Source organism: Olea europaea, chromosome 23 (assembly GCF_002742605.1).
Source record: "Olea europaea var. sylvestris chromosome 23, O_europaea_v1, whole genome shotgun sequence".
Lineage (NCBI taxonomy): Eukaryota > Viridiplantae > Streptophyta > Magnoliopsida > Lamiales > Oleaceae > Olea > Olea europaea.
In genome coordinates this window covers 6,748,996-6,763,417 of record NC_036259.1, presented here as the reverse complement: position 1 = coordinate 6,763,417, position 14,422 = coordinate 6,748,996, and the positions used below count along the sequence as shown (strand labels likewise).

The window sequence follows — 14,422 nt, the reverse complement described above, 5'->3', positions numbered from 1 at the left end:
TCCTTGCAGGACTTGACCTTGCATCTTGGTCAATGAGCCATCTCAGGCTCAAGTTGTTAACCAACGGCTCGAGCTTGACTCGTCCAATGAGCCGAACCATGATTGTGTGGTGGGCTCCTTGCCCCGCTGGACCCAAGCCATTTCCACCTTCAGTGGAAATACGAATATGATTTTTCAATTAATTTATCCTTTCCATATGCCACAAGAATTGTAACTATTCATGTTCTTGCACGTGTCCGGACAATAAAGTGTTATCCACTTTAAAAAAATAATAATAAAAAAAATTCTTTACATAGACGCGTCGATGCGTAAAGCGAGCATGTGTTCGGATTCGTCTTGTGGTTTCTTACAAAGCGGGAAAATCCGTTAAAATTCAAATTTCAAACCGATTTCGTCACCGTATTTAAACAATTTAAACATTTTTGAACCGTGTATATGTTACTGTACTCTTCATACTGTTTTCAAACTCTTGATTTCCACTCCCATAATTACAAATTCCAAAGACGGGTTGTACGTATGGATGAATCATAAAGAAACTGTATTTTCTTTGATTTTTCCTCTCAATTCTTGTTTTAGCAACCGGCAGAGATGGATTTTTATGTTATGAAACGGAAAGAACTGCAGTCATTATGCAAGAAACACAGTATCCCTGCCAACTTATCAAATCTGAACATGGCCAAAATGCTTTCAGAACTTTTCAAGGTAACCCATTTTGTTTCAGTGTATGTGCACGCTTGTGTTGCTAGTGTATTGATGATATTTAGGGTATTAATGTATTTTACTTTTCTTGGTTCTATAAATTTAAATTTACTTTCGGAGTTAGAATGTGATTATTTCTTGTTTAATTCAGGAAAAAGAAAAGCCTTTGATTAGAGGGCGGTCATGTTTAAAGGGGCCGGATGATAATGTGAGCGAAACTGAAGCTGATGTAGTTGGGAATAAGAAAGTTAAGAAAGTAAGATTTAGTCCAGACCATGAATTGATTGAGTTTACGAGGTCCAGGAAGGTGAAAGGAAGAAGTAGGCGGAAAACGACGTTGGGAGACAACAGTTTGGCTGTTGAAATTGTCAATGGTGAGAAGGTGGTTGCGGAAAATATAAATATTCGGGGTCAAGTTACGAGATCTAGAGGTCAGAAGTTGATGGATGGAGTAAATGAGAAGAGAAGAGGGAGAAAACTGACAAAAATTGACAACGTAAAAGATATCATAGCTTCAATTGATGTAGAAACTGAGAAGGCGTGTGAGAAAAAAATTGATAGACCAGATAGAGTTATGAGGTCTAGAAGGCAAACATTGGTCGACTTTTTTACGAATGAGAATAATAGAGGGAGAAATGATGTGGACAACGATGTAGTTCTTGCTACTGTTGAACATGAAGAGAGTAGAGTTGTTAATAGGAGGCCTTTGAGAAATAGAGAGATAGTGGATCGGGGTGTGAAAGAAAATGTGAAAGAGAAGGAAGAAGTTTTGGAGAGTACGAAAAATGTAGAGGAAAATGTGAATTTTGAACCTCAAATTGTATTGAGGAGGTCTAGAAGGAATGACAAAAAGGTTGAAGATGAGAGTGCAAGGAAATATGAGAATGATAGGAGGCGATGCTCGAGAAAAAAGCATAATGAATTGAGAGTGGAAGCTTCAAATTTGAATGCAGACAATGCAACTGAAACAGAAGTTGAGGTCAAGGGGAGAATTGAAGTTGAAGAGGTTTTGTGTCTTGAAGACCCTGCAAAAGTTCAATTGAGGAGAAGTAATATGCGTCAGAATACAACAGTTTCACATGGAAAGATGGGAAATGATGAGCCTTTGGCAGTATATAAGGATATAAATCAAATGAGTACAATAATAGAAACGGGAACCTCTACTGAAGTTCTCAAAGAGGATGTTAAGGTTGTCCATCTTACAGGAGTTACAAGAAGGTCAAGACGTAGAACTATGATATCCCAATCGGTAGTGGAAACTCACAAAAATTTGGATGATACAACAATTGTGAATGGTGAGTTGGGAGAACCTATAAGGAAGCCATGTCTTGTGCAGCCAGGTACAGCAAGAGAAGAGAATACGAGGAGATCAAGAAGGATAGCTTCTAAACACGAACCTGCAATAATGATGGGTGGATTGGATGGAAAAGCTAATGTTCTAGGAAAGAACGAAGCAAGGAAGCGAAAAAGGTTCTGCGTTTCAGGAGAAGACGTTATAAAGACTGAAGATGACCCTACTGAGAAGCCTCTAAGACAGTCCTTGCGAAATGCTATTGGAAGTGAGAAAGCTACTCATATAGCTGTTAAGGGTAAAATTGCTCAGAAAAGGAAGCAAAAAAGCAGAGTGGAGATGTCTAATTTGGTGGAAGCTTCACCAGAGGACATGTTAGAAATTGCAGAATCATTTTCTGTAGATGCCCAGTTGTCCATGCCGCAAGTTGAGGAAATCTCTAACAATGCAGCCTTTAGCTGTACTGGAATTGCAATGGATATTACGAGTGATGCGAGACAGACATCTGGTAGGAAAGCCCATGGAAAGATACGGGATGCTTCTGTTGAAGTTAGTGCTGGCAGTTTTGATACAATGGAAGTTAATGATCCTAAATTGGAAATTAGAGAAAATAGTTCATCCTCTGAAAACGTAATTTTGCAGATTGATAATCCAGAATGTAATTTGGAAATTTCCGTGAGCAAGTCTAAGGAGGTTGAGGACAAGTTTAATGCTTCACTAGAAATTGCGGTGGAGAATTCTTCTGAAGACAATATCTCTAACACTAACAAGGATGGGTCGGCAGCAGCCCTGTTGTTTCACCAAGCTGAGGATTTTAGTTGCATTGATATGCTAGGTGGCGGAGAACATATGAGCGACCTAAATATTACAGGAAATTCAGGGTTTTCTAGGGTCATTTCTTCAACTAATGGCCTTTCACTCGTCAATGAATCAGAATCCACAAGTAAGCATTTTTTTGTGCTTTTTCTGGGTGTTTTGCTGCTAGATTGCTTGTGAAATTTTGTAAATTCATTTTTCACTTATTTCCAGCTAAATTGGAAGCGATGGAGGCCGATGTAGATAATGACGCTTACACGACCATGCACCAAAGTTTGAATGTTGTTGAAGAAGAAGTTGATATTTTGGAAGATAACCTGGACCGTGTTGAACTAGAAGGTGTCAATGAGCTTACTTTGCCAATTTACAGCTATCCCAGTGATGTATACCACTTGGCAGCATCAAATCAGGGATTTAAGAAAGACAATGAAGATACTTGCACAAAAGCTACTGAAGATGGTGTTCTTGATCCGTGTGGGGAGACTGGACGCGAAACTTCCATAAAAGAGAACAAATATGCTGAGGATCCTGGATTTTCTATTAAGCCTGTTGCTGAAACTTCCCTTGAAACTAATGTATCCTCAAGGATCAGTTGTGCTGATCATATTGGTAAAACCTGATTGCCATATGGCTCTACATTTTCTGTATAAATTTTCTTAAATTCAAATATTGAATAATATTTTCTGGCTGTGCTATAGAGGGAGATGCTAATAGCATGAAGGCTGCAAGGATATTGGAGGAAAGGAAGCTGGCATTGAGCGAGGACGGGATATGTGCTGACACTGACAATGTTTTTATAGGAGAGGATGCATTTCTTCATGAGACGCAGAAGTCCATGGAGTATGCTAAAATTGGAGAAGGTGAACTCTCAAAGAAATATGGATTTATTGAGCCTTGTCATGGAGACAAATCTAACACGGCCATTCCATGGTATAACATAATTGAAGATCGTGGCAAATTTGCCTCAGCTGGAGCAATCTTGGGAAACAATTATTTATCATCTAGTGATCAATTTGATGGTATGGTAAAATTCTTCTAGATTTAAACTTACATCTTAATAATTACTGACATTTGGTTATGTAGTGGCGGCAGAGGACGTTGATGCCTTTGGGTTGGAGGGTGTATCAGAACGAGAGAAGCAACCATCAGGCACAATAAAGGAAGATCAAGAGGCTTACGATATGATTGAGGAAGACAAAACCTTTGTTCAAGAGGAGAACCTTTCAGATTTTGCTGAAATTGTCAAAGATGAATGCTTTAGGAATCGTGAGACTGCCCCTCAAATTAGTATTTCTAATCTTTTTGATGGTGAAAAAAGCGCTAGGACCATCCCACAAGATGCAGATATCTGTGATGGCGAAGACTCCTTTAAGAATGCTGATATGTATAGCAAGATTGCTGATTCTCCTTCCATAGCCTCCCAAGCCATGTCTGGATATTGTACTGAAATTAACATCAGTGCAAGTAAATCATGTTCAATGGAAGCGAGTCTGTTTAGACCAAATACTGTTCATAACTCCCTAGGTGAGCACCTTATATTTATGTTTCCTTTGGGTTTATTCATTGATTCCGTATGGTCCAATTGAATTCTCTTTGATGCGTGTGAAAATAAAGAAAACACTGTATGTTTTAAAGGTTCAATTTAATACTGAAGAAAAAAGCAAGCTGAAATTTCATTTCCTCTCTCATTTTTTGCTTTTAACTATTAGCTAGATGTGCTTTGATATAATAGTGTGATGAAAGAATTTTTTAGGCAGTGCAGGGCTAGAATCACATAATGAAAAGAGAGAGGATGGGATTAACTCTACGAAGGAATTATACGCAGAAAACAGTTTGTCAATTATACGAAAAGATGCTGTAGTAGGAAGGACCGTAGATTCTGATAGGAAGTGTGATGACATCGTGAAAATCGATGCATCAGTCAGCAAGGACACTGGAGGAGAAGAGCTTGTTGCTGTTGGCTCTGGAGAAAAAACCTGGTCCAAGCAGAGTACTGATAACGAAATAGAAATCCTTCTGCCCATCAGTTGTTCTCAGCAAGGTGAAAGCATCTACTGGCATGGACTTTTTGCAATGGCTTGCTTTTAGTTTCTTACAAGGATCTTCTTCCATTGCAGGTCCTGCTGCTGTTGACAAGGACAAATCATTTCTTCTAACCACTCCTTTTAAAAGCAGAGACGCAATTCCGGGTAAGGATTATTTGTTGTGTAATAAACCTAATTCTAATGGTGGCCGGCTCGGCCCATCTATCCACAAGCTCAAGTTTTTTAATTTTTTTTTTGACTTTTTTGTTTACATTTTTTACGAGCTGTGTGCTTGTGAGCTTTAGGCTTGCTTGTTCGGCTCGTCGAGCGAACCTCCTGCTTGCTTGGGCTCAAGCTCGTCCCGAAGCTAGCCAAAGCCGTTCATTGATCGAGTCAAGCCGACGAACTACTCAACCCTTTTGCTACCCCTATCTAATTCCCACTTTTGGTTTCAATAGTAACGAGTAATAAGAAAAGGACCAAAGAACTCAGACTCGGTGCTTGTGTTATAAAATTTGTCTAAAGTCCTTTTTTTTTCCAATTGGTCTAACTTAAATTTTAACCTCAAATTTCATGAGACCTACAACTTTTATTAATTTTCTATCGTATATTACATCAACTTTTATCAAAATTTACTAAAATCTTTTATCAAAAACTTTGTCAAACAATCACTTATATTGTTTTCCACTTGCTGTTAGTGTATTCATTATACTGGAGAAGAATACAAGTTTTTCCCGTTACCTCCATTGCACACAAAAGGGTTTCTAAATAAATTCTTCACAGGAAGAATGTTATTTCAATCTCCTACATGTATGAAATGCCCAATATTAGGTTGATCAATGGTCGACACATAGTCCAATATTCTCTCAACATTTTTTCAAATTAATTTCTTCCTAGAAAAGGTAGGTCTTTCATTCTTCGATATTATGCTGCTACAGTTGGAGAGTCGAAAAGTCTACTTGCAAAACATGTTAATGCTGCAAACGTTATACAAGAGAAGGAAACAGCTTTGAGTATTGGAAGTAAAACTGCAGATTTCGCGGCATCTGTACGCACAATTATTAGCAAGGAAGATGAGGGAACCCACAATCAAGCGAATGAGAGCTCTAAGGATGATGAAAATGAGCCTGGTAAGGCCTAAAGTTTTTCTTTTTTTCATTAGGTAATGACTTCATCCACGAAGGATATTCATTTTTCCAATGCTTTTGCTGCGACAGGAATGCTAGTAAATTTATTTGCTACGCCTGTTGGTATTGCAAATGCCATCCAAAAGAAGGAAGCTTGGAGTATTGGAAGTAAAGCAGCAGGGTATACCATGTTCAACCAGACTACTAGCAAGGGAGCTGACGAGAGCTTCAATGAAGACAAGAATGGTTAGTTTAGTTATCAAAATTCAGTCTTTCCTTTTATAATATAATTATCAATATGTTCATCATTCATCATCTCTTACCTCTGAGAGAATCTACTGCAAAATCCATTCAATTTACCAGCCAATAATGCAAACCATAGTGAAGGAAAACACACATATGATCCTGCAGAAGTTGTGGATGTAGACATACCAATGGATATTGATTGCATTAGAATGGAGTTTGGAAGCCAATTTAGATTGGCGACAGGAAGTATGGATTCTGAGAAAATTGATGCATCTGTCAGCGAAGACATTACAGGAAAAGAGATTGATGCAGGTGGCTCTGGAGAAGAAAGCTGTTCGAAGCAGAGTAATGCTAACAGAATAGAAACACTTCACCCCATTACTGGTGCTCAGCAAGGTGAAAGCTTCTACATTATCTTCTTATTTGAATGGTTCGCTTCTTGTAATTTCTTACAAGGATCTTCTTCCATTTCAGCTCCTGCTACAACCAATGAAGAATTATTAGTTCCATTCGCAATACATGGTGATACAAACGCTATACCAGAGAATGACGCTTTGAGTACTGTAAGTAAAACAGCAGGGGAAGCAATGTCTTTACACAGTACTATTAGCGAGGGAGATTATAAAATCCTCAGTCAAGTGAATGAGAGCCCCGAAGATGATGGAAATATGCCAGGTTAGGCGTAAACCTTTTTGTTCATTAGATAGTGAATTCTTCTGGGTAGCACATTCATTCTTTCAATTTGTTTGCTGCAACAGGACTACTAACAAACCTATTTGCTACCCCTCTTGGTAATGCAAATATTATCCAAAAGAAGGATGCCTGGAGTACTGGAAGTAAATCGGCAGGGGATATAATGTCTTTGGACAAGACTACTAGCAAGGGAGCTGACCAGAGCAACAAAGACAAGAATGGTTAGTTCAGTTATCAATATTCACCATTTTTTTACAGGATAGTTCTCATTTCTCAATATGTTCATTATTCATCATTTCTAATCTTTCGAAGAATCATCTGCAAAATCTATTCACTTTGCCAGCCAATAATGCAAAAACTAGTGAAGAAAAACATGATCACGATCCTGTGAAAATTTTGGATGTAACCATATCTAGGGATATTGCTTGCACCAAAATGGAGTTTGAAAGCCATTTTGGATCAGCAACAGAAAGCATAGATTCTGAGAAAATTGATGCATCTGGTAGAGGGGTCATTAGAGGAGAAGAGATTGATGCAGATGGCTTTGGAGAAGAAATTTGGTCAAAGCAGAGAGTAATGCTAAAATAATAGAAACCCTTCACCTCGACATTGGTTCTTAGAAATGTGAAAGCATCTCCAGTATGCAATTTTTGAAATGTTTTGTTTCTTGTAATTTCTTACAAGGATCTTCTTCCATTCCAGCTCCTGCTGCAACAGATGACTTTAAATGTCCATTTGCAACAAGTGTTGGTGATGCAAACACTCTACAAGAGAGCGAAGCTTTGAGTATGGAAAGTAAAACAGCAGCGGAGGCAACATCTGCACACAGTACTATTAGCAAGGGAAAGTATGGAATCCTCAGGCGATCAAATGAGAGCCCTGAAGAAGATGCAAATGAGCCAGGTGAGGCCTAAACTGAACAATTTTCATTTGGTTGTGATTTCTTCTACATTGCACTTTCATTCTTTCACTTTGTTTGCCGTAACAGGACTGCTTAAAGGTCTATTTGATACCCCTGCTGGTGCTGTAAATACCACCCAGGAGAAGGAAGATTGGAGAATTGGAAGCAAAGCGGCTGGGGATACAATGTCTTTGGACAAGAATGCTAGCAAGGGACAACATGGAATTTTTAGTCAAGCAGATGAGAGCTTCAGTAAATACAGAAATGGTTAGTTTCACCATCTTTTATTGGATAAATCTCACTATGCCCACTTTATCTGTAGCTTCTTATTAGATTAACTTTAGAATTCATTTAATTTACCAGTCAATAATTATATCTTTAATGAAAAAAGAAAACGGTTATGATATTGCAGAAATCGGGGATGTAGCTATGTATATGGATAGTGCTTGCAACAAACTTGGATTTGAGAGTTACAGCCAAATGAAGTCTCACAATACAGATGAAGAGGAATGTAGAATTCAAATTGAACATACTGGCAATATGGTGTCATATAAAGGTGAAGAGTCTAATTATTTGTCATCCCCATATTTTCACCTGTCATTTGCTCGTAACAATTTCCAAATAGTTGTGCACAACCTATTGTTTTATTTTTATTTTTCATTTTTTGTGCAGAACATGAATTCAGTAATCTCTTTGATACACCAATAGATAGCACTAATCCTGGTCCACCAAATGAAACCTCCTGTCATGGACCTGAAATAGCAGATGTGACTATGTCTGCAGACAAATTTGTGTCCAAGATGGTTAGTGCTGAATTCTATAACAGGAATTTTCAAGAAACAGAAGGAGAAAAAGAAAGCAAGAATGAGAAAACAGTACAAAAATGTGCAGTTCAACAAACTCCCTCTCAAGAAGTATCTGAAACCAGTTCTGATGTGGGCTCGGAAGGTTTGTTCATTATACTTTTATTTAGTAATTTCAACGATCAATATCTTATTTCTTTATTTGGGTGTATGCATAAAAGATCTACTTAAAGTGCTGTTTGCAACACCAGTCAAAAGTGTTACATCCTGGAAGGAGAATCAAACTTCTGGAAGTAATGCAAGTGCAATAGAGCAGAATGCTAATAGCGAAATGGCCATGGAGCAAAGTGCTGGGTGCCACGAACTAAATGAACGTTCAGACAATGGTGAAACTCCCAGCATATCTGCAGAGGCAAAGGAGATGAACAACATTTTTCAAAATGTGGATGATATGGATGAAGGTTAGTGCTAGTCTATAAAATAATCTACAACAAACGTCAAAGGTATTTTTTTTTTCTTTTGATGATTGACAAGTTTGTCGTGCTTATGTGATCATAACATGCTTCCAAGTAACTATGGCAGCTTCTCTAACTATTTACTTGAACATGTATCCACAGATTATGGTGCTGAATCCCCTATGTTAAGCTATTTGGAAATGCATGTACCCCTTAAAGAAAATAAAGAAGTGGAAAACTCAGGGGCAGATACCTTGAATTTCAATTTGGTACATGGTCATTTGAAGGATAGCACAAAGGTTGAAGAAAATTCAACTGCTATGCTCATCAAGCAGCAATTTGCAATGCCAGATCGTCAATCAGAAGAAAACATTGAGTTTAGGAGTAGCAGCCGTGCTGGTTCAGTTTTGCCTGTCTCTCAAGAAAGCTTGAAGGAAAGTAATGTAGCCGATATCATTAAAGCATATATCGATTCTGAATCTACTATATCAGTTGGCGTTGATGATCCGAGACATGTTGCAGAAAGTATTGATAATGAACATGCTAACTTGGTCGAGCCTCAAGCACAATCTCATCTTAAACCTGTCATTGCTGATGAGGAAAATGATAAGCATACAATTGAAAATAAAACTAGAAAAGTGGAAGAAGAAATGCAGTTGGTTGAATCTGCTCGCGAGTCAAAGGAAGCATACACTGATCTTGCTAAAGATGGAGGTATACAAAATTTTAATGATTGTCACAATTGTATTTTTGTTTTTCAGCTGTTTAGACATAGTGATTTACATGATATTGTTTGCTTATTTGAGCTTCTTTTTCTCTTTTGGTGTACCTAAGATTATGCAGCTAACAATGCATTGATATCGAGAAAGAAGAGCGACTCGAGCAGGTGGGATAATCAAAATGACTGCCATGGCTCAGGATCCCAGCTGCATTCAACTGCAAATAATTTAAGAACCATTCTAATACATGGAACACCTAATAAAGCTATCATGAGAGGCAATATGAAAGAGAATGCACCAGATAGCAAGAGGGACAATATTGGTAACTTAACAATTGTGAGACCAGCTAAAAGACGTGCCTTGCAGGATCTTCAATGGAAGTAGAGGTTTTTGATTTCCCATTGTGTAATTTATGTATTTGGATAAAAAAAAAATTTAGGAATTACTATATAAGAAAGCATATCTCATGCCTATATTTTCGTGAACATGTCTATGTCCACTTCGTATCACTATTTTGTTTATTGAAGACCCCAACAATTCAGTGACCTTTTGTGGATGATTTGAGTTCTGAATTGAATATGCTTCGCTTTCTCGTTCTACTACATACACTCAAGTATAATCCAACATATAGTTTTAGAACACTTCATCAAGTCTTTAGGTTCAATGAGTAAATACATCATATGAGTGATTGCAAACATTATATTTTAATCCCTAAGTAAAAGGTGTGTTTGTGAAAGTTAGGGATGCCAAATGGCTGAGCTAAGTTGGCCGTATGAGCTTGGCTAGTCCCTTGGGCTCATTGGAGCATGAGCTTGAGCTCAGCTCAGCTCATACATGAGAACAAATATGTTGAGGATCTTCGATTTTCTTTGGATTCAGTTTTTGAAACTTTTCTTGAAACTAATATTGTTGGAATAAATTGGGTTTCAATTGGATTATTTACTGTTTAGATTATTGAAATTAATTGTGTGAATTGATAAAAGAGGAAAATGCAGACAAACCTATTTTTTAAGTTCTCATTTCAATAATCAGGTACAAAGATTTATCTTTCAAAAAGTAGGTGGATCCACCCCAACATTGCATCCCATGTATGCTCCACACCCTTGCCCACACAAACGAAATCTATGACTCTTTACCAACTCCGACCAAAATCCTTCTCAATGTCTCTATCCGTTCTTTCTTAATCAGCCCAAGTCGCCACCTACCATGAGTCCAAATGTTAGGTTGTTGGTCAATATGGGTGGTACAATTGTTATCTTTATAACCGTAATGCTTTGCGATTTGTGACTAATACGTAATTGTAATCATATATTGTATGTCATTGCAACTTTATCCTATTTAATTACTACCACTTAGTTTTTAAAGGAATTGCATTAGTTTCTTAAATTTGAAAGTGTATCTTGAAACTATGATAACTATGTAATTTTTCCATTGAAAAGATCTTTAATTAAAAGATAATTTGATAATGAAACCCGTTAAATCTTTATTTTTTTTTAAAGTGAAAAATGATGGTATTAATCCAACATTGAAATGTTACAAAAGTTCGTACTTATTTATATTGTGGAACACCAGAGTAATTTAATACTAATAGTTCACATGCATCATGCATGGTCATGGTCTGCCCTCAAGGCCATCTTTAGGTAGTCGCCAAGGCCATGGGCCATGCTCATTGCATTGGGATCTTTGGAGACGGACTTTGAACTTCACACACACAGTCTTGAGGAACCATAAGGTTTGTAGAGACGGAATCGTGGTTCGTGAGCTAGCGTCGTTATAGTGTAGCATGTGACATCTGCATGGCTAGAGATGTGATGAATGGATGCGTTCATTCCTATGCGGTTGATGTATGGTGAAGAATCGTGGACCATCACAAAGGGACACAATCTAAATCGCCCAATCTAAAGTGGTGTAAGACCAAATCCAAATGTCATGGCATACCTTGCTTTATCTTCCTTCTGGCTATTGTTTCTTTTGATTGTACGAGTTATTAATTTGACCACAAATGTATCCTCGAGCATCCATTGTTCTGATCATATTGGTGAAACCTGATTATCATTTAGCGGATCCAGGAATTTAGTCAACACGGGCTGACAAGCCAAAATAAAAATAAAAACCACACATAATCTTTTTTTTTTTTTTTTTTTTACTTGAATCTTTCCTTTTAATTAGCTTTGGATTGGAGGGACGGGCTCTAGCACAGCCGGCCTGTCCCTAGATCCGCCTCCATACGACTCTACATGAATTTTTTCCCGTGAAGATGAATTCTCAAAGATTGTAATGGAGACAAGTCTAACAATGCAATTCCATGGAAATTTTGCCACAACTGGAGCCATTTTTGGGATCAATAATTTCTCGTTATGGATCAGATGGTGTGATAAAAATCTAGAGTAACGACGTGACATAATATTAAAATTTAGCTGATTTTCTTTTCTTCCTTTTTCCCTCTTTTCTCTGTCTTCCAAATTGTTTTCTTTCCTCTTTCTCTGTATATCAATATGTAAATAATTGTGTATGAGGAACATTATTCACAAATCTATTACAATTATTCTTTTATATCTTATTAATCACTGATATTTGGTTTGCCATTTGTTCTTCATGCCTTCAGCTTGGAGGGTGCGAGAAGCAATCATCAGGTAAGTTGCAGGAAGTTCAAGAGGCTTCGGATACGATTGAAGAAAACGAAACAAGAAGAGAAGAATTAGGGCAAAGAAGAAATCAATTTTTATTCACATAATTAAGGGTGCCTATTATATTGAAACCCTATACATACAACTAATCTAAGAGCTAAATTCAAACGAAATTCTAATAAATTAATTTTTCTTTTATCTTAGTAATTAAATCTCATCTATAAAATTACTATTTTAATTAAACTCTTATTTAAAAATCCTATCTAAACATTATCTTTATCTCTATTTCTATCAAGAACTTTCTGATTTGGTTGAAATTGTCAAAGATAAACGCTTTAAGAATCACAAGAGTGCCCAAAAAATGAGTATTTTGAATCTTTTTTATGGTGAAAAAAGTGCTAGGTTTATCTCACATGATGCAGATTTCTGCGATTGTAAAGACTTCGTTAAGGATCCTGCCATGCACTGCGAATTTGATAATTCTTCGCCATAGCCGCCCTAGTTTAAATGCTTGCGTGAAAGTGATTATTTGAAAAGCAAATTTTTTTATATTTTATTTTTATTGAAAGACTTGTAATAAAATGTCGTGAAAAATATTTTTTGAGAGAATATGTGCTATGAGTTATTTTAAGTGTTGTTCAAATCATTGGTAAAAAAGTGTGCCACCTCACATAATGTAAATAAAAAAAATTGTTAACCATAATGTCACTGTAACAGGATTGATATATATATATATATTATTATTATTATTATTATTATGACGAAGGAACCCGCAGCCTAATCCTTCGGGTGCATGCTGGGTAAACCCTCGGACTGACGCAATAGCATATAAATTACGCCAGCCAAGTAAACCGTACCAGGCAAACCCTGTGCGACAAGCTTGATCGAAAAATTGTTGGTAGGAGAAATCGAACTGATTATGTATAAGATATATTGCGTACTGATAATGACAACTGGGAATGAAAAAAATATATTTCGGACTGATCATGCAACTCACGCGGAATTTTAAAGCCTCTATTTGGGAATTTTATAAATGGTTTACAATTAGACAAAGTAGTGAAACTCACGAAATTTATGAAAAATAATGAGGAATATTTATAAGTATATGGTTGAAATTAATATTTGACATTCTCTAAATTTATAAATCGATGAGTTTATAAATGTTTACATTTTAATCTACCTATGTCCAGTAAAAATTAAAATCAAATTTTTAGTAAATTTTAATAAAAATTGATGTGTGTGATTAAAAAGTTGTGAATTCGACGAAATACATGATTACAATTAATTTTTTGACTTTTACATAGATTAAAATTTTAATTCCTACCAAACAGGACGTTAGTAACTAAGTGCTTGTTTGAGTTAATAATTTATCAAATTTTAATCTTAATTATGCTTATTTTAAGATTCGTAATATTTGTTGACTTTCAAAATGTAAATTTTGATTGCGATGAAATCTAACATTAGGTTGGACACGACTTTTTGAGTTGATCTAAATTCATTTTAATTGCAAAGAATAAAAGGAGGACCTAAATGTTAACATATGAAAAGGTTCCCGTCCTTGCTTGACATTTTGGACTAAGATATCGAAATTGATATCACACACTATATATCACATTATGATATTTTTGCAGACTAATTTTAATTATTGTTTTTTAATTAAACATTTTTTTATTTAAAAGATATTTCGTATATGTGATTTATAAATTTATTATCTTCTTTTCCTAAAATCTAACCTCAAATCAATACAAATTAATTTGAATAATGAATAAAAATATTGAAAAAAAATATTAAATACTTCATTTGGCTCTTCCTCTATAGTAGAAACAAATAAAAATTATAAACAGTCGATTAAAACAGTATTTGACATTAGTTGTCATTTTGTAGCTTAAAATTAATTTTTTATTCATTTTAAGTTGGGGTAATTTTACAAATTCAAAAACCTTTAAGGATGCATGATAAGTTTATTGGAATTTATAGTGAATGAGAAAATATATAAAAAAATTACGAAATGATGTAGTGGG

The 14,422-nt window shown here is 36.1% G+C and overlaps 1 protein-coding gene across 5 annotated transcripts; it reads left to right on the top strand.

Annotated features, from left to right (window-relative positions):
- Positions 1–426: 426 nt before the first annotated feature.
- LOC111372226 lies at positions 427–10,373 on the top strand. 5 transcript variants are annotated; one of them, XM_022994455.1, is made up of 19 exons: positions 427–702; positions 851–2,933; positions 3,020–3,415; positions 3,505–3,825; positions 3,890–4,330; positions 4,569–4,847; positions 4,924–4,995; positions 5,769–5,960; positions 6,048–6,203; positions 6,321–6,599; positions 6,678–6,878; positions 6,962–7,117; positions 7,599–7,799; positions 7,885–8,064; positions 8,210–8,353; positions 8,470–8,745; positions 8,822–9,061; positions 9,218–9,769; positions 9,890–10,373. In XM_022994455.1, the coding sequence occupies exons 1-19, from the start codon at positions 589–591 to the stop codon at positions 10,156–10,158; spliced, it is 6,552 nt and encodes a 2,183-aa protein (XP_022850223.1). In that variant the 5' UTR covers positions 427–588; the 3' UTR covers positions 10,159–10,373. The 5 variants fall into 5 exon arrangements, with proteins under 5 accessions (XP_022850223.1, XP_022850226.1, XP_022850225.1 ...); XM_022994458.1 differs by having other exon boundaries at positions 4,560–4,847; positions 5,865–5,960; XM_022994457.1 differs by having other exon boundaries at positions 4,560–4,847; positions 6,369–6,599.
- Positions 10,374–14,422: the final 4,049 nt, after the last annotated feature.